The sequence below is a fragment of the Callorhinus ursinus genome, unplaced genomic scaffold, assembly GCF_003265705.2.
Source record: "Callorhinus ursinus isolate GAN/ISIS: 27379988/994484 unplaced genomic scaffold, GSC_fseal_2.0 scaffold101, whole genome shotgun sequence".
Classification (NCBI taxonomy): Eukaryota; Metazoa; Chordata; class Mammalia; order Carnivora; family Otariidae; genus Callorhinus; species Callorhinus ursinus.
This window is the reverse complement of record NW_027397163.1, coordinates 1,094,518-1,115,572: the sequence shown is the minus strand read 5'-3', so window position 1 is coordinate 1,115,572 and position 21,055 is coordinate 1,094,518. Positions and strand designations below refer to the sequence as shown.

General features: G+C 39.1%; 2 protein-coding genes across 7 annotated transcripts in view; one reads left to right on the top strand and one right to left on the bottom strand.

Moving 5' to 3' along the window:
• Positions 1-21,055, top strand: part of LOC112806790 (uncharacterized) — a 909,505-nt gene that overhangs the window by 313,598 nt on the left and 574,852 nt on the right. The gene's annotated exons all lie outside the window — the stretch shown is intronic.
• Positions 1-21,055, bottom strand: part of LOC112806785 (KRAB domain-containing protein 5-like) — a 441,696-nt gene that overhangs the window by 241,381 nt on the left and 179,260 nt on the right. Inside the window, exon 7 of one of the 6 annotated variants that reach the window (XM_073889090.1) lies at positions 12,969-16,542. The exons of 3 other annotated variants lie outside the window; for them this stretch is intronic. In XM_073889090.1, the coding sequence (XP_073745191.1) occupies positions 14,648-16,542 (1,895 nt within the window). In that variant the 3' untranslated portion in view covers positions 12,969-14,647. Of the gene's footprint in view, positions 1-12,968; positions 16,543-21,055 lie in introns of those variants that run through there. 2 more of the 6 variants (XM_073889092.1, XM_073889099.1) reach the window with 2 other exon arrangements.

The window sequence follows — 21,055 nt, the reverse complement described above, 5'->3', positions numbered from 1 at the left end:
TTGCTGAGCTTCTCGAGCATAAGGATTTAACATCTAGAATACAGAAAGAACTTTTGCAATGACAACCAAACAGCAACCAGCATGATTAAGAACTGGACAAAGTTTTTAATGGTCAGAATCCAAGAAAGATATAGAAATGGACAAGGCATACGAAAGATGTTCAAAACCACTATTCACTAGAGAAATACATATCAATGGTGAGTCATCATCTCACACCTGTTCAGATCCCACTATTAAAAAAACAAAAAACCTACATATGTTGGAAAGGATGAAGAGAGATTGAAACCCTTATACACTGCTAGAGGAAATGCAAATGGAGCAATGACAATGGAAAACGGAATGGACATTGCTCAAAACTTTTGAAATCATATTATTATATGATCAGCCATCCCACTTGACAGTATATAACCAAAAGAATTCAAAGCAGGATCTGCAAGAGGTATTTGCACAAGCAGATTCACAGCAGCATCATTCAGAAAAGCCAATAATAAATGAAAGCAACATAAATGTTCATGAATGGATAAAGAAAATGTAGCATAGGGTGCCTGGGTGGCTCAGTTGTTAAGCGTCTGCCTTTTTATTTAAAAAAAAAAAGAAATTTAAAAAAAGAAAATGTAGCATATACATTCACTAGAATAATATTCAGCTTTGAAAAAAGAAACACAACTTGTCATATTGTTTATTTTATCTTTTATTATTATTTTATCTATTTATTTAAAACACTTTATTTATTTATTTGACAGAGAGTGACAGCGAGAGAGGGAACACAAGCAGGGGGAGTGGGAGAGGGAGAAGCAGGCTTCCCACCGAGCAGGGAGCCCGATGTGGGGCTCGATCCCGGGACCCTGGGATCATGACCTAAGCCGAAGGCAGATGCTTAACGACTGAGCCACCCAGGCACCCCATCTTGTCACATTATATAACATGGTTAAAACGTGATGGTGTTAAGTGAAATAAATGAGTCACAGAGAGAGATACACTATGATTTCACCTGAGTGACTCACCTAATGTCATGAACTGCACTAAGAAGGGAAGGAAGAAAGGAAGGGAGGGAAGGAGGGAGGAAAGAGAGAGAATGAGTGCCAGGGGCATAGAATAGAGACAAATGTAGAAGTGGCTGCTTAACAGGCATGAGTTACAGTTTTACAAGGTGAGAAAATCCCAAAGATTGGGGCACCTGGGTGGCTCAGTTGGTTAAGCATCTGCCTCCCAGTGTCCTGGGATCGAGCCCTGCATTGGGCTCCCTGCTCAGTGGGGACTCCGCTTCTCCCTCTCCCCCTTCCTGCCACTCCCCCTGCTTGTGCTCTCTTTCTGTCAAATAAATAAAATCTTAAAAAAAAAAGAAAATCCCAAAGATTAGTTTTCCAATAACGTAAATGTACCTAACACTTTAGTTAAAAATACTGAATATAGTAAATTTCATGGCATATACTTTTGACCACAATTAAGAATAAATTATGACACATAAAAATGATAGATATATGAGTTTTTAAAAATTACATTCAATTCGAAAAGGCATTTCATTCTCAAAGGGAATATGAATTAATCCACAAATAGCTGATGACATTAATTCCATATCACAACTCACCCAGGATAAACACACAATATAAAACCACCACTGACAACTGACCAAGAAAAGAAACAAACAAGGTAAGTCAGGAACCAACAATGTACGGGTAACATTTATACAAACAAACACACACACAATTTTATTGGCTATTGACATATGGCTGATTTGTATTTCAATTAAGCCCTACACTGTCTTCTAAGTCCTGAGTTAAACATTGTTATCCAAAACTATAAAACAGGGGCGCCTGGGTGGCTCAGTCGTTGAGCGTCTGCCTTCGGCTCAGGTCATGATCCCAGGGTCCTGGGATCGAGCCCCACATCGGGCTCCCTGCTCAGCGGGAAGCCTGCTTCTCCCTCTCCCGCTCCCCCTGCTTGTGTTCCCTCTCTCGCTGTGTCTCTGTCAAGTAAATAAATAAAACCTTTAAAAAAAAAACAACTATAAAATATAGATTAAAAAAGAAAAGCACAATTCATTAATGCTGTAGAAGCTACTGTTAAAAATGAAGCTTTCTTATTGAATTGCAAAAGAATAAGAGAAATTTCAACCACAATAATTCTGAATAAAACAAATATGCTATTATAATAGGATCCTTCCATATAACAATAATTATAAACTGAGACCGTGCACTCAAGAAAAGCAAGCATTTGAAGCACTAGAATGTGTTATGTGTTACAAATAGCTCAGAAGATTCATTATAGTCAATCATAAAATGATCCAATAAAAATTTCATGGGGGAGCATTTCAATGACCTCAGAGAATTTGTTATTAAGAGATATTCCAACTCTGACACAGAATGCCAGGGCTGTAATTCATCATTTAGAAGCAACAACCACAGCAAACATTTCTGAATAAAGAAAGACCATGATTGTTTTAAAATTTGCTGAGTACTGCTATATAAAACATTTGAGTATTGGTCATACCACAATTCAGATACATTTTGAGAAAATTATTTTAAGTAGTGCTTCCCAAATCATATTTGAAGCTGTGGTCTCTTGCTCGACCTTTGCGATTCACCGGTGTCATCTGCTTTACTCATTCCCACCTACCTGAACGTAAGGCTCCTTTCTCTTCACATCCTAGGGTTCCTTCTTGACTCCAAAGAGGTGAACAGGTCTGGCTTAGATTTTTTTAATTTTTCTTTTATTATTTTCTAAAGATTTTATTTATTTATTTGACAGAGAGAGAGAGAGCACAAGAGTGGGAGAGGGAGAAGCAGGCTTCCCGCCGAGCAGGGAGCCCGATGCGGGGCTCGATCCCAGGACCCTGGGACCATGACCTGAGCCGAAGTCAGATGCTTAACCAACTGAGCCACCCTGGTGCCCCAAAACTCATTTATTTTAAAAATAGGAATATGAATTTTGTTGAATTCTTTAAATTTCAATCTAGTATCGTCCTCAGTAGAGAAGAGAGTACATCGTGGAATTCTAGAAAAATGGTTTCCCCAAATACCGTTATTGAGGAGTTCGAATGGAATGATTTTTTATTTATTTATTTATTTATTTATTTATTTATTTATTTACTTATTTATTTATTTGACAGAGAGAGACACAGTGAGAGTAGGAACACAAGCAGGGGGAGTGGGAGAGGGAGAAGCAGGCTTCCCGCGGAGCAGGGAGCCCGATGTGGGACTCGATCCCAGGACCCTGGGACCATGACCTGAGCCTAAGGCAGACACTTAATGACTGAGCCACCCAGGCGCCCCAATAACAATCCTTTTTAAACATTTACTAGTCACTAGATAGCATCATAACAATTTGTACAAGTTAATTCAAACAAACAACAACAAAGAAAACACCAAGATAATTTATAAGACCAATTTGTTTCTCTTTTATGAGAGTATTTTGACAAACATAAATGGAAGAAACTAGGTTTCAACCAGGGTTATCTGACCGAGAGTTTATGTAATATAACACAGTCGTCTACATACAGAGACCACATTAAAGCAAAGTTTTGTAGGGACCAAGGGTACACTGCCCCAAGATAGGATACCTTGGCATGAACATTCTTTTGCAATAAAGGCAATTGATATCCTGGAGGCCCAAGAGAAATATACTCCCCTCTGTAACTATGTAGAGGAATCTAAATTGGGGGTCTTTCAAAGAATATGGGGTATTACCAGAGATAAATTTTATCTGGGTGACAGGGCAAGTATTTAATTAACAAACATCTTTTTTTTTTTAAGTGTTTGTTTGTTTATTTATTTATAGTGTGCACAAGCAGGGGGAAAGGGCAGGAGAGAGAGAGATAAAATCCCAAGCAGACTCCTGCTGAGTGTGGAGCTGGACACGGGGCTCTATCTTACCACCCGAGATCATGACCTGAACCAAAATCAAGGGTCAGACACTCAAATGACTGAGACACCCAGGTACCCCTGCTCTTATTTCCCTGTGAAGTGCATTTCTCCACTTGAAAGTCCCAGACTCACCTCCATACTTCAGGATGTCATAAATACCTCATTTTGCCTGAATGTCTTTGGGATTTCCATGTCTATGAGGGTTCCTCATACTTAGGAAATTTAATATGATCTCCTGTTAATTGTCTCATTTCAACTGGATTCTTAGTTCATCTAGAAGGGCCTTGAAGGGGATGGAAATTAATGCTCCCTGATAGGATCAACACAAAGATGAAGCCAGCATGGATCTTGTCAGTTCAGATGAAAGAATCCAAACTACAGGTCATATGGCTCCAGGCACAGCTATACCAGCCAAGGAATATGTTGCCTACGCTCAAGACATAGGAATGTAAATCCGCTAACTTGTAAGTACTTAATCAGCACTACTCTACAGATATAACTACCAAATGCAACTAATAAAACCTCTAACATAAAGAAGAAAGGTATTTTTTCTCATTTGAAATCTTTTGAGATGGGATACAACTCTGGTGTACCAGGTGAAGGGGCACCAGAAGGTATCAACTAACATCTGCTAACATGACCTCGTGGGTTTACATACATTTTCATTTCTGTTTTTTCCAGTTTCACCTTAGGCCACAAAATCACACCATTTCTATTCTGTGTGATGAGTTTATGACAATAGAATTGTTCAAATTCACTTTATTCTAACAATAAGGCAATGAAGGGCAATGGAAGGCTGAATCCTACCTGTAAATGTTTTTTTTTTTGTAAAATAACATTTTTCTTTTTTTAAAAACATTTTTAATTTAAATTCAATTAATTAACATATACTATATTATTGGTTTCAGAGGTACAGGCCTATGATTTGTCAGTCTTATATAATATCCAGTGCTCATTACATCACATGACCTCCTTGAATCATACCCCATTCCCCTCCCCTCCAGCAATCCTGTTTAACATAACATTTTCAAATCTGCTTAAATCTAGAGAGATTTTTATGACACAATTTGATTTTCACATCAATAAAATATTAGATATATAACAATACAAATCAAGGAACAAGAATTTAATCTATAGTGAAACAAATATGACATGTACAAAGCACATATAGTGAAAACACGTCACAATAAATTGCAGACATCATTTTGCTCAGTCACTAAAGAAACCCCTTGACACTTCTAATTTCACACCATCAAATCTATTATTCTTACTGATTTAAGAACACAAAACAAATATGGATCCCAGGGCTTACTTTCAGAGATACCAGCATAGATAACTTACTACAGTGATCCAATTGGGAAGTCAGTAGGGGCCAGTAAATCACAGCATGAAAGAGTGAATGAGGTACTTTTTCCTTAGTGATAGCAGGCTAGGATTATTATGTTTCTTAGATTTTCTCAAAAGGTCTTCACATTTTCTCAAATACTCGGGAGAAACATATTTCCCTTCTGAGCCCTACACTAGCACTGATGTACTTTGGGCTTGAATATAGAAGAACACTGAGGTTTAAAATTTACTTTATAAGTTTATCCAATCTGGACTGTATTGGTCTGAAGAGTATAATTGCCCAACCTGTACAATATTTGTTGTTAAAAATGGATTCAAGAGAAGTTCCTAGGAAATGTGGACATACTATATATACAAGTTGTTAGTTTAATATATCTCATTATATAGAGCACCAGAAGGAAAGCATTTATAAAGCAAAGAGCTTTTCAGGACTGTAATATTTGTGACCCCTTTACATTTATTCTGATACATCACAAATGTCACCGGCCCAAGACTTGGCCCATTTGGTCTCAACCTACAAATATATATGTAATCAAAAATTCATGTCAAAAACCATTATTGTATTGTAACTTTTATGTTTTCTTGAAGTTATTTTTATTTATTTGAGGGAGAGAGAGAGCACAAGCTGGGGAGAGAAGCAGAGGGAGAGGGAGAAGCAGACTCCCCCACTGAGCAGGGAGCCCAACATGGGGCTCAATCCCAGGACCCTGGGATCACGACCTGAGCTGAAGGCAGACGCCCAACTGACCAAGCCACCCAGGCATCCCAATTGCTCTATTTTAAATGAACAAAATAAAATTTAGAGTTAAACTGTTATGAAAAACAACAAAAAAGTTTAGTTTAAAAGGACTGTGCATATCAAAAATTTAGCTTTAAAAAGATTATGAAGGAGGGGTGCCTGGGCGGCTCAGTCGTTAAGTGTCTGCCTTTGGCTCAGGTCATGAGCCCAGGGTCCTGGAATCAAGCCCCATATCGGGCTCCGTGCTCAGCTGGAAGCCGGTTTCTCCCTCTCCCACTCCCCCTGCTTGGGCTCCCTCTCTCACTGTGTCTCTCTCTGTCAAATAAGTGAATAAAATCTAAAAAAAAAAAAGATTATGAAGGAAAAAGTGAAATGAGTCTTGACTACAGCACTTTGATTTTGCAATGAGAGAAACAAGGCATCTGGCTGGGAAGACCTCTCTTGGTAGAGGATCAGCAATAACAAATTTCTTATTACTTGGTTGGAGTTTCATAATAAACTGAATCCAGTGAGGACTAGTCCTCTATTGGTTATAATAGGTTACAGAATCTGAGAATTTTGGGGTTCTGGTTGTGTGCTTGTGTAGTTGAAGTTGTTTGTTTTTTGGCCAGCAATGGGAATCAGTGTGTCTGATCTAGCTCTCTACTTGCAGCCCATTAGGCTGCATGTTACAAAATAGGCTGTTCAGTTTTGTTTTTTTTTTTAAAGATTTATTTATTTGAGAGAGCGAGAATGAGAGAGAGAGAGAGCATGAGAGGGGAGAGGGTCAGAGGGAGAAGCAGGCTCCTCGCCAACAGGGAGCCCGATGCGGGACTCGATCCCGGGACTCCAGGATCATGACCTGAGCCGAAGGCAGTCGCTTAACCAACTGAGCCACCCTGGCGCCCCAAAATAGGCTGTTCAGTTATGACTTCACTAAAAGGAAGATGACTTTCTTTTCTAATACTGCATGGCCCACCATATAGTTTTGTGTCAGGAGAAGCAGACTGCAGGTCTGTGGCACAGAAGCATCTCCTTAGAATTTTAAAGTTCTTCACAATGTGGCCAATCTAAATGCTTGTTGCATTCTGTAGATGAGTTTCTGAATGAATCCAAAGACAAAGGACATTAGCTTCTCTCAGTATGGCAAGGTCAACTTTAGCACCCAGCAGCCATCCCATAGGGATTCCCGTTCACAGTACAAATGATTTAGTTGCTCCACTGGGGGAAGCATAGAAGAATCAGCCACTTAGCATGCTGAGCACTTAAAATTTAGCCAGGCTAACTCCAGAGAAAACCAAGACACAAAATACAATCAATCATCTCTAGGGTGACACTGAGGGACCAATCACTCTAATTAGCACATTCATTCACAGCGAAATCCCCTTAGGAAGTGCTGAGCATTTCAGCCCGCTAGGATGGAAAAGAAACCCTCACAATGGGAAAAAAGTGATGGAGAACCACCTTCCAGCAGTCTGGTAGGATTCATGTTTTACACACAAGGATTAGATATTTGCAAGTATCTAAATAAATAGAAAACTATACTAATGATTAAATTAATGCTGAAGTGGCCTAAATGAAGACCCCCTTGAAATACTTAATTTGTGTACTTATGCATCCTCCTTGAGAGAGTGATCTACTAAACTATACAAGTTGAGTGGAATACCTATTTTGATTGCTACTAAGAAGCTTTTAAAGGAAACAGTGACAAGATAGTATCCATGAAGGAAACAAAAAAGGGACCTACCGAAACAGTGACAAAAATTGACCTCGAAAATGTCAACTCCTGTAAAAGTACTTCATATTGCTCCACCATATTTTTATTTTAGTAAGATGCCAGGAAGGGTGGGGTGGGGGGATGGGTTAGCCTGGTGATGGGTATTAAAGAGGGCACATTCTGCGTGGAGCACTGGGTGTTATGCACAAACAATGAATCATGGAACACTCCATCAAAAGCTAATGATGTAATGTATGGTGATTAACATAACAATAAAAAAACAAAAACAAAAGATGCCAGGAAGGGCGCCTGATTGGCTCAGCCAGTTAAGCATCTGCCTTAAGCTCAGGTCATGACCCTGGGGTCCTGGGATGGAGCACCTTACTCCTCATCCCTCTGCCCCTCCCCCCAGCTTGCGCGCTCTCTCTCTCAAATAAAGAAATAAATAGGATGCCAGGAAATGAGGAACTAAAATTAAATACTCTGTCAGAGAATAAGAATTCATGTCCCTTCAAACACCCTTCTACCTGGACGAAGAATCAAATTGACAGGAGACATTAACAGGAAACTACCAAATTAAATATGTGAAAACACAGGGAGTCCACAGAGACATGGAAATTCAAAAGACTGTCAGGGAAGATGAGGTAAAAATGTCATCTTGAACTAAGGAAAAGAGGGTCGGGACTTGGAGATTCACAGGAAAGACAAACCCTTCACAGGGCGGTAAGAAGAGCAACTGTTTGGTAATTAGATGTTTGTCCTACCTTATAGTTGGGTAACTAAGATAAACTTTGTCACTGAAAGACCCTCCCCCCCATTTACATTCTTCTATGGGGTTAAGGCGGGAGGGGGGGATGTTCTCTGGAGTCTGCAGGTTCTCGGGTACCTTCGACTCAAAAGTCATCCACAGGCCAAAATGACACATTCGGGGGCTTGGGAGTTTCACATATTAAAAGTTGACCTGATCGATTATTTCATGTCACTGATCCAAAATTTTACTCCTGACAATAGGTCAGTTCAGTTAACTTCATTTTAGGAGCCAGTGATAAAGATGTACTTTTCAAAGTTAGCCCTGTGACACAAGTAATGTGATTAAATGAGGCATTTATATGAAAACAAATGAACTATGCTTCATGATTAGATAGACTATTAAGCCAGGTTCTGACTTCTAAAGGTAGCCAGTTGAGCACACTTCTGGATGTCAGATTTGAAGCATCTTCAGAGAGAGTGAGGGCAGGTAGGGGCAACCTGACAGATCTTCCTGGTTTATAGTTTAAATACTACCTTGGTAGTATTTCAGTGGCCCATAGAGGGACAGCCTTTTTTTTTTAGACTTTTTATTTATTTATTTGAGAGAGAGAGAGAATGAGAGATAGAGAGCATGAGAGGGAAGAGGGTCAGAGGGAGAAGCAGACCCCCCGCCGAGCAGGGAGCCCCATGCGGGACTCGATCCCGCGACTCCAGGATCATGACCTGAGCCGAAGGCAGTCGCTTAACCAACTGAGCCACCCAGGCGCCCGAGAGACAGCCTTAAGACTGTCTATACATGAGCTATTATGACAATTTCTTTTTATCAAGTCATTCATATTTTTTTAAAAGATTTTATTTATTTATTTGACAGAGACATAGTGAGAGAGGGAACACAAGCAGGGGGAGAGGAAGAGGGAGAAGCAGGTTTCCTGCCGAGCAGGGAGCCCGATGGACTCGATCCCAGGACCCTGGGATCACGACCTGAGCCAAAGGCAGACGCTTAACAACTGAGCCACCCAGTTGCCCCTATCAAGTCATTCATGTTAAATTTGCAGAGATTCAGGAAAAAAGGCAATTTGAGTTCTCAAATGATTCCAAGTCAGAAAGGTGGGAGAAAAATAAAAATGTTCAGGGACTTGTAGCCAGGCACCGGACGACACTAGAAGTCAGGATGTAGTTCAGTTGATGAAGAATAGTATTAAGATCTAGTATCTATAAAGATGTGTTATCGAAATATAGTTTTTCTCTATACTGACCTGCATTTTTACCAAAGATAACCAAATTGACAGTAATTTGATTGCAAAACAAGTCTAAGTAAAAAAAAAAAAAAATTGGCTTGATTATTCACATAAGTGCACGAAGAATAGAGGTTGACCTATAGACGCCTTAAAAACAGCTTTCAGGGCTGTTTTCAGTCTGTTGGGCATCTGAGTCTTGGTTTCGGCTCAGGTCATGATCTCAGGGTCCTGGGACCAAGTCCCGCCTTGGGCTCCCTGCTCAGCGGGAGTCTGCTTGTCCCCCTCTCCCTCTCCCCTGATCCTCTCTCTTAAATGAATACATAAATGCTAAAAAACAAAACAAAACAAAACAAAACAAAACAGCTTTGTTGGAACTTTTCATAAGCAATCTCTAGATTGAACTTTCAATAGCTTCTCTAGGCCATAAGCCAAGCAAAATACTTGCCACCAGACTTTGTCTACAATAACTACAGATTTGAGTGAATTTCTGTCTTCATGAAATCCCCTAAATATCCTGAGGTTCCTGCAGCTGTTGGGAAGTGATGTTCCTTGCTCACCTGGTAAGCTGTGGGGAATTCTGTAAGCAAAGTATCAGGCTGATATTTCCAAGGAGGCTTTATTGACTCGATATAGTTCAATCTTAGTTCCTCACAGCTGTCTCATCATATCTGAGTCTATGCAGCTCTTTCTTAGCAAGAACATTCTAGTCAAAGCCTTGGCTATATAACCAGTGTTTCTGACTGTGTCTTACCACAATGAGAACAGATTTTTACTGAAATTATGCAAATACACATATTGGCATAAAAATAGAAGAGTTACTGAGATTTTTTTAAAAAGATTTTATTTATTTGAGAGAGAGAGAATGAGAGATAGAGAGCATGAGAGGGAAGAGGGTCAGAGGGAGAAGCAGACTCCCTGCTGAGCAGGGAGCCCGATGCGGGACTCGATCCCGGGACTCCAGGATCATGACCTGAGCCGAAGGCAGTGGCTTAACCAACTGAGCCACCCAGGCGCCCAAGAGTTACTGAGATTTTCTGAATTCTGGAGGAATCAGGAATGGAGGAAAGATAAATCTTTCATTTTTTTACAAAGGTATATTTTCTGCCAATGCTGCATGTCAGTTAACTTAAAAGTTTTCTTATATTTGTAAAAAGCAAAACATTTTTTAAAAGGTTTTATTTAAATTCCAGTTAGTTAACATACAATGTAATATTAGTTCCACATGTACAATAGTGATTGTACAATTCCATACAATACCCAGTTCTCAACAACAAAATGCATACCTTCATTCCCATCACTTATTTAACCCATTCTCCAATCCAGCTCCACACTGGTATCCATCAGTTTCTTCTCTATAGTTGAAAGAATCTCTCATGATTTGCTGGTCTTCTTTTTTCCCCTTTGCTCGTTTGTTTCTTATATGCCACATGAGTGAAATCCTATGGTATCTGTCTTTCTCTGATTTCATTCACTTAGCATAATACACTCTAGCTCCCTCCATGTCATTGCAAGTAGAAAGATTGAATTTCTTTTTATGGCCATGTAATATTTCATTATATATATCTCGTATCTTCTTTAATCATTTCTCAGTCAATGAACACTTGGGCTAGACTGCTTGAAGTAGAAATGTCCACTGCCACCGACTATTGAACTGCTCCTTTAACAAATCCATGCAACAGCCAGAGCTAGAGCATGGGACTATACTCATCATGGCACTGACTAAAGGGAAGAAGGTCCCACACAGCAGTACATCACCTTCCCTGAAATATCACCCACCTACAGTGGATCTAACCTGTGTTGGGGTTATATACCTGGGATACTAGCGCTTTCTGCAAACACAGCACACACCTTGCTGATCCCGTTTATTACAGTGTCCAGAAGTCTTCACCTTCGACAGCCACGCGCCATGTGACATTTTTAAGCTATACCCGCAATGTCTGCATCATCCAACTGCCCCTATTCCCATCCTATGCCACTAATCTAGGCCTGAGCAATCAGTCATCATCGTTATCTAACAGCATCTGGTCCTCATTCACACAAAGGAATTCAATTAAATCATGAACACAAAGTAGAACTTCCCTAATCCTCAGGAACCCACATTTGCCAATTCCTTATGTCCATTATATTTATTCATTAGAAGACACCACCAAGAGCTGCCTGTGCCATTGGAGTGGCTAGAGGGAACTACCTCTGCTTCCCTCCCCACATTAGAAAGAGTTCTTCACATTTTAATAGGTCTTACTTTTCTAAGTTTGGTGCCATCATCATGCATTACTTATATTCACATCCCCCAACCCAGTGCTAAATGTCTCAATTTATACCCATTGGCCTTATGTCTTTCTCATCTCAATGAAGCATTTACTGAAGATACTCTAGCCACAACACAGGCAAAGAAGAATGTCTGTGATGCCTATGTAGCTGGAAATAAAAATCAGGATAAATACAACGGGAGATCTGGAGATAACTAGGAAATAAACAAGCAGATGTTATTTTTTTCTAAATCCAGGGAGTCAGTTGTGCAACCTGGGACAGGTGTCCTCCTCCACGTGCAGAATTTATGCCAATTCTTCATCCTCTGTATTTTCTATCCCTTACTTGGGGCTACAGCATCACTCCTATTGGAATAGGTTTCTCCTACTTATGGGTATCTATTATACACCAAGCACTGTTTTAAGTGTGTCTTCATAGAAACATCAAAACAACACCCCCATGTATGAAGTGGGGCACATACCTTTATTAGGGGCCATGGTGCAGTGCTTTAGAGTCCCAGGGCTATATCCAGATTGGGCCATTAAAACTAAAACAGGTTTAGGTAAGCTCTGTGAGAGTCTTCTCTAAGGGACACACGAGGGGAAAGTCATGGTAGATAGGGGACATGGTTGCTCACAAGGGTGGATTGGGAATGTCATGTCAGAGGTTACATTAACTGGCGACTCTGCAGGGTATTGTCTAGGGAATGCACTAGTGAGAGAGGCTGCTGTCAATTCAAGTCCCCTGCGAAAGTACTGTCAACACAAAATGGATGCCAAGTAGCAGTATCATGGAGTACTTGAGCTAATCACTCAATAAGACCCCCACATAATCTGTAATATGTCTGTTACAATATCCCACTAGTCCCAAAGAGGAGAAAATGATACAGTAGATAAACAAGGGGGAAAGTAATCAGACATCATTTAAACTTTAAGGCCACCGAGGAAATGGATTACTAGGTATGTTATTTCCACACGATTACTAAATAAGTGATAGATTTCATCAGTTGCCTACAACCTTATATAAAATGAGATAGGTTAACATTGATGGTGGGATAACACTTCATTTACTACTCATCCATGATAACATGTTAAAAATCATTATGTTTTATTAATTAAAATATATTACGTTCACACACAGACTAAGTTATACATTTCAAATCCACTGTATAATCCTTTTTGGAAATATGGAATACAAGCATTAAAAAGCATTTGTGTGCTGATATCATGATGTGGGAGTAGTGATTTCCATTGTTTTCAGGCATGAGATCATTCTTAAAAATTTTATATGTGTAATCCTATGCCGTTTTAGGAAAGAGTTCCCCTCTTTTGGTATCTTTGAGGATTTCTTCATTTCAAGCACATCACCTGACATCCTCTACTTCTAACTATAGCTAATTATGAAGATACATCAGTATTTTACTGGACTGGCACCTCTTTTTTCTCAAAGACCAGATGAGAAAATATTTTATTTATAATATCCAGGAAGTTCTTTAGTTTTAATAAATGGAGAATAATGATGTTCTGAACACTTCTTCCATCATAACTGACATTAATGTTATAGCCACAAACAGCATCTCCATTTAGATTTTCTTCATATATTATATATTATATTGTCTCTCTTCTTCCATGGACACTTAGATATGCATGAGTCCCACCTAACGAAGAAGGGCATCTCATATCTTTGATGCAACAACAATCAGCCACATACTTTCACAAACCCACTAGGAGTAAATGAATTTTCTGAAGTGATTTGAGAGTACAAATATGTTAATATTTGCTAGTCACAAATCCCAGATAGGGTCGATGAACCAAAACAAAAACAAAATAAAAAAAAAACCAAAAAAACAACAACACAATCAAAAACAAAAACAAGGACATACTGAAATCAATGATATCTACGCAAAAATCCATCCACTTGTTCTTTTGAAGCCTAATAGCATATACATTTTCTAAGTGTTTAACTTTGTATTAGTCCTTATAATGAGTATTTTGATGTAATGTCTGAGTAGATTGACTCATGTACTGCTTTCTACTTGATTTCTGTGATATTTATTGACATTTGATGTTTACTTACATACATTTCTAAATATTTACATCTTTCAAGTAACTTACCTTTATGCACTCTCTGGTGTTTGCTACAGTGAATATTTAAAATGAAGGTCTTTCCTCCTTGATTATGTTTCTAGGGTTTGAATCTAGTGTGCATTTTGGGATACTGAGTATAGACTGAATTCCAGTTAAAGGCACTGCAACTTTCTCTACATTTTACATTTATCTATGCTGTATGATTGCTATGATGTTAAGTTGTGAGTTCCAGATAGAGGCTTGTGACACCCTTTAACTTTGTAACGTTTCTCCTCAGTATAAACTCTGAGATGCTGAAAAGGGTTGAGCAGTTCTAAAAGCTTTCCCATGTTCTTTACATTTATAAGTTCTTCCCCAGTATGAACTGTGATGTTGAATGAAACGTGACCTCTGAGTAAAGGGCTTGCAAAATTCTTCATATTTCAAAATCTTCTCCAATACACTTTCTCTGATCAGGAATTACCATTGCTTAAAAGCTTTTCCACATTCTTTACAATTTTATGGTTACTCTCCACCATGAATTCTCTAATGTGGAGTACGGGGTGAGTAGTCCTTAAAAGTTTTCTCACACTCTTTAAAATTGTAAGGTTTGCTCCACTATGAATTCTGTGATAATGAGTAAAGGTTGAACAGTGATTAAAGGCTTTCCCACATTCTTTACTTTGGTAAGCTTTCCCTCAGGTATGAATTCTGTGATGTTGACTCAGGTGTGAGTGCTGGATAAAGGCATGGCCACATTCCTTACATATGTAAGGTTTCTGTCCAAAATGAATTCTGTGATGTCGAGTCAGGTGTGAGTGTCGGTTAAATGCCTTGCCACATTCTTTGCATATGTAAGGTTTTTCTCCAGTATGAATTCTGTGATGTTCAGTAAGCTTTGAGTGCTGGTTAAAGGCCTTGCCACATTCTTTACATTGGTAAGGTTTCTCTCCAGTATGAATTCTGTGATGTCGAGTCAGGTGTGAGTGCCGGTTAAAGGCTTGACCACATTCTGTACAAATGAACGGTTTCTCTCCAGTATGAATTCTGTGATGTTCGGTAAGCTTTGAGTGCTGGTTAAAGGCCTTGCCACATTCTTTACATTGGTAAGGTTTCTCTCCAGTATGAATTCTGTGATGTCGGGTAAGGTTTGAGTGCTGGTTAAAGGCTTGGCCACATTCTTTACATTGATAAGGTTTTTCTCCACTATGAATTCTGTGATGTTGAGTAAGGCTTGAGTGATGGTTAAAGACCTGGCCACATTCTTTACATTGATAAGGTTTCTCTCTAGTATGAATTCTGTGATGCTGAGTAAGGTTTGAGTGCTGGTTGAAGGCCTTGCCACATTCTTTACATTGGTAAGGTTTCTCTCCAGTATGAATTCTGTGATGTCGAGTAAGCACTGAGTGCTGGTTAAAGGCCATGCCACATTCTTTACATTGGTAAGGTTTCTCTCCAGTATGAATTCTGTAATGGCGACTAAGATTTGAGTGATGGTTAAAGCACTTGCCACATTCTTTACATTGGTAGATTTTCTCTCCAGTACGAATTCTGTCATGTTGTGTAAAGTGTGAGTGGTGGATAAAAACCTTGCCACATTCCTCATATTTGTAAGGTTTTCCTCCAATATACATTGGCTGATGTTGACACAGCGTTGAGTGCCAGTCAAAGGCTTTGCCACATTCCTTACAAATGTAACTTTTTTGTTCAGTACCAATTGTGTTATGTATATTTAGTCTTGATGACTGACTGAACATATTCCCAGGTTTATAACATCTGTATGAGTCTTTTCCCACATGAATACTCTGATAATCACCAACACTGGAAGACTGGTTAAGAGCTTTCTCACATTCATTATATTCATAATGATTCTCTTCCATAGGGATGCTATTATGTATAATAAGGTTGGAGCTTTGATAAAAGACTTCCACACATTTATCATATTCATAATGGTTTTCTGGAAAATGAGTCCTCAGACATGTATTAACATTTGAACCTGGGTTAAATTTTTCCTCAGATTCACTGCATTGAGGAATTCTGTTTTCATTGAAAATGCCCTGGTAATTTTGTAGGGTTAACTCCTCGGTGAAGGACCTCTCAAATGAATCCCACTCAGCACTTTGTTCTTCATTTTTAAATCTCTGATTTTCAGAAATATTTGACTCAAAGGTCAATCCAATCCTACTTTCAAAATGGTTGAAATAATTATTTTCAGCATGAACTAGGCAACTTTCCAGATTTTCCAACTTTTCGTTCTGCAAATATGTATGTTTAATCATTTGATTTGAGCCCTTGTATATAGAAACACACTGCTTTGCAGAAGTAGCAGACTTAAGAAGGGATGTTTTCCAAAACGTTTTATATCCTTCACCATTTTGGGCAGTGAGATTCATATTATGGACAGTTGTCTCAGTTTGGATATGTCCTTCATGATATCTTTGATGCTCTTCACTCTCCCCATCATTGTTACAGTCTACCATGAAGTGTAAATTCTCAAGGGCACTATGTTTATATCTATGTACTGCCACATTTTGGAAAGAAGCTTCTATGCACAATGTTGGCAGGAAACTCTGGGTGCCATTTGAAGATACAGCTGAAAGATATTGAATAAGAGAAAAGTAAGATCATTCCACTCACTATTTTCAGATGAATATAATGAAAATGTCTAATATGCAAAAATAAAATCAATCAGAGAACTTCAGTAAGATGGCTGATGGAATCATTGGGGCTTTATTCCTCCAGGGAGACATAAACTTGCAGACAACATACTGACCAATAGCCTAACATATAGTTCTGAAGTCTTGTCATGCTGGAGCACCCATCACTTTCCTATACCTCAAAAAATCAGGAAAAGTACTATCTCAGCTCAAAACTAGAAGAAAGGAAGGAAACTTAAAATAGAAATCTACAAAATAGGATATAGCAAAAACAGAAAAATATCTACAATAGGGAGAGGTGGTTTTCAGAAGAGACCCACAAAATTGACATACTTTTAAGTAAATCATGGAAGAATGACAGAGAGAAGACCAGTAAAATCAAAAGTGAAGAAGTGAAAGCAGAGTAACCGATAGCATGGAAATAAAGCCAATTAAAAGAAGCAGTGATGGATAATTATATGCCCACAAAGAGAGATAAAAAAAAAGTGTGTAAATTTCCAAAAAGGTATAACCTACCTGACTCAATCACAGAGGGGGAAAAAAAAGTCTCCACTGATCTACCACTACTAAGTAGATTGAAAAAGTAATTAAAAAAAGCTCCTAACAAAGGAAAGTCCTATGCCAGATGAATATTCTCGATTATTCAAACAAACAATGAGAAAGTACTTTAAATCTCCTATAACATTTCCAAGGAGTGAAGAGAAAGGAAATTGTAAAACACTCTGTGACACAATAATAAAGCCAAGAAAGACACTATAAGCAAAGAAGACTAAAAATTACTACTGAGACGAATAGTCATGTAAACTCCCCAATAAAAGGAAACAACCTGAATCAAGAGCAAATTTTACAACATAATTAAGTGGGAACTCTTCCTGGAATTCAGGGTGTTTCAACAAAAAGAAATCTATAAATTTAGGACAGCACATGAAAACAATGAAGATCAAACATGACATGATCACATTTATTCATGCAGAAGGAGAAAGTGAGCATACTGGACACTGTTTCATGATTTAAAACACTCAGTAGTAGGAATAAAAGGAAATCAGCTCAGCCTAATAAAGGCCATGTATGTACTAAAAGCTGAAATCTAACATATCCAATAGTAAAAGAGTGAAGCCTTCTGTATGATCAGAAACAAGGTACTGAAGTGACTTCACCACTTCGATTCAGTATAGTAGTGGATTTTATAGTCAGAACCATTAGGCAAGAAAAAAATATATAAAAGTAATCCACCTGAAAAAGGAAAAGAGAAACTACTTCTGTTCAGACGACATGATGTATAGAAAACACTAAAGAATCCGTATTTTAATTTTTATGCTATTTTATTTATTGGACATCACTTTTATTGTTTATTTCTGTGACTTTTCCCTCCTAGACTTTCAATTTTCCATTATTTTATGATATAATGCTTGAGTTAAGAAAAAATTCAGGGGCGCCGGGGTGGCTCAGTAGGTCGGGCCCCTGCCTTTGGCTCAGGTCATGATCCCAGCGTCCTGGGTGAAGCCCTACATCAGGCTCCCTGATCAGCGGGGAGTCTGCTGCTCCCTTTCCCTCTGCCCCCTCCCTGCTCATTCTCTCTCTCAAATAAATAAATAAAATCTTTTTAAAAAAAGAGAAATTTGAAATAAAGTAAAACTAACATTACACTACAAGGAACTAGAAAAAGAAGAAACATAGCTGAAATTTAGTAAAGGAAGGAATTAAAAAAGAAAAAACAGAAATGAATAAAATGGAGATCAAACAATAACATAACCTTTAAAATAATCTTATCAAAATCCCAGTGCCAATTTTGGCAGAAAGATCAAAACCATCCTAACATTCATATGGATGTCACAGGATAACACATGCCCAGAACAATCTTGAAACTGAATAGTGTGTTGGTGGTACCACACTTACTGATTTAAAGAATACTATAAAGCTATTGTTACCAAAATAATGTACTACAAACATAAAGACAGGGATAGAATAATGGAAAAGTAACGGTGAGCTAGAGGTCTACTTCTCCAGTGTTAATGTGTATGACAATGAAGTGAACATCTTATTAAAATTCATATTCTGATTGGAATTTCTATGTGGGGTCTGAGTTTCTACATTTCTCATGAGCTTGCAAGTGATGCCAACATCTCAGTTCAAGAGCCACACTATTAAATTCCAAAAATTAAAAAAAATAGAGGAAATCATGGATGACTTTGAAATTAAAGAATATTGTAGAAATTACAACTTCTAACACCATGAACAGAAACAATAATTCTTCTTGAACATTTACTACCCACTACATGCCATTCTAACTCTTTTTCATAAATTTATCCATGAATCCACAGTAACCTATGAAAACAGAATTGTTCTTCATCTTTCAATAAATATCTTGCCAAAACTTCAGTGATAGTGGAGCCTGAGTTTTACCCCAGATTGTGTGACATTGAATAGGTCTAAGAGGAACACACAGACCAGTAAACAGAGGCAACTATAAAAGAAGATTCACAGCAGGTTTCAAAGTGACAATGGGAATGCAAACGTGATTAAATCACAGAACATATCTAAAAGAGGTGAGTGAGGATAAAACATAACACAGAAAAAAATTACAAATTAAATTAAAAAGAATAAAAATGACAGACCAAAAATTCCTTACTGTCCTTGAATCTAAGAAATGTCTTCAGGGGCATAAAACATAAATCTATTTGTGGATGAAGGGTTTTGTGTCTTGCAAACAAAACACAGAGACAAACACACAATGATAGAAATGAAATACGTAGAGCCATGCAGGCCCCAGACGACGGCGCGGGCAGTGCAGAGGGTGGTGCTGGAGCGCCCACTGGCCCTGGAAGCCCCGGAGAACCTGGAGGCTGGGGCAGCACCGCAGCCGAGCCCACAGTGGCTGGAGGAGCTCCCCAGGTCGAGGGGGCATCGTTTTCCCCAAGGCAGGGTGAAGAGGCTTCAGCCTTGGCTTTGGCCTCGGGCAAAGCCTCAGGAAACCAAGTGTTGGAGTTCACCCTTACAGTGCCTTTCCTGTGCTACATGGATGCGGAGGTGGCCTGCCAGTACCTGACCTCAGGTGCCGAACCCTTCCACGGGGCCGTTCAGACGGAGCTCACAGTGACTGGCAGTGACCTGCTGATCAAAGTAACTGCCGAAGACTGCCCTCCTGCAAATTTCCACTGCCTCCTTGCTTAACCAGCTTTCCATGGTAGTGCAGACCATGCAGCACTTTGTGCCAGGGGCTGAGTCCAAAAGAGAGTCCCATTTTAGGCAGTGTGTCCTTCCCTAGGGGCATGATTTTGGCAGTAGTTGCTACTTTGTTTGGGGGGCATAATTGTTTGCCTGTACTGGCCCTGGGGTACTTGCTGCTCACCTGTTTTCATTGGTGCTTAAATACTGGTTACCACCGATAATAAAACTGAGCCAGTGTTAAAAAAAAAAAAATGAGATACGTATTGTTTAAGTTTTTGCTCATTTACCTTTGTGCTAAGTTATATTTTACAATTTTAGGGCAATGGGACATATATGATGCATACTTTCCTTCCACAGAGCAACAGAGAAATGCTAAGGAAGAGTTGGTCTGTGACATGAGTGTGTAATAGAATGGAAACTTGGAGGACCTATGCTGACTGACTTACAATCTCTGCTATTGCCAGTAAACACAGGAGAGAGCCTTCATTTTCAAAGCTGACTACAAAGTGAAACAGAGAAGGGAGTTTCCAGATTAAATGAGATGATTAATGCACATCTTTCAGTAAATCCTCCAAGGTACATGATAATAAATGAGAAAAATTATTCATCTTTTTTTTTTTTAAAGATTTTATTTATTTATTCATGAGAGACGGAGAGAGAGAGAGAGAAGCAGAGGGAGAAGCAGGCTCCCAAGGAGCAGGGAGCCCGATGCGGGACTCGATCCCAGGACTCTGGGATCATGACCTGAGCCGAAGGCAGACGCTTAACCATCTGAGCCACCCAGGCGCCCTATTCATCTTTTTTTAAAAGATTTTATTTATTTGACAGAGAGAGACACAGCGAGAGAGGGAACACAAGCAGGGGGAGTGGGAGAGGGAGAAGCAGGCTTCCCGCGGAGCAGGGAGCCCGATGACTCGATCCCAGGACCCTGGGATCATGACCTGAGCCGAAGGCAGACTCTTAACGACTGAGCCACCCAGGCGCCCCGAGAAAAATTATTAATCTTGTAGTGGAGGAATCTGACATACAGGACAGAGGAAATGAAGTACATGAACCTGTAATGGGTCACATTGGTGTCAGGTACGAAACGTTCCCCAAAGGAAGCATAATAAGTGCTGTAAAATAAATGTCCAGAACAACAGCTAAGTAAATCATAATCTAAATGTAAACATGAAAACATCCATTTTATTCAAATATCTAGCCACATATTGGACCCATACACTGTAATTTATAGTAGAGTATTTAAGCTTTGTTTTGTGTGTAATCACAGGCTTTCACAGG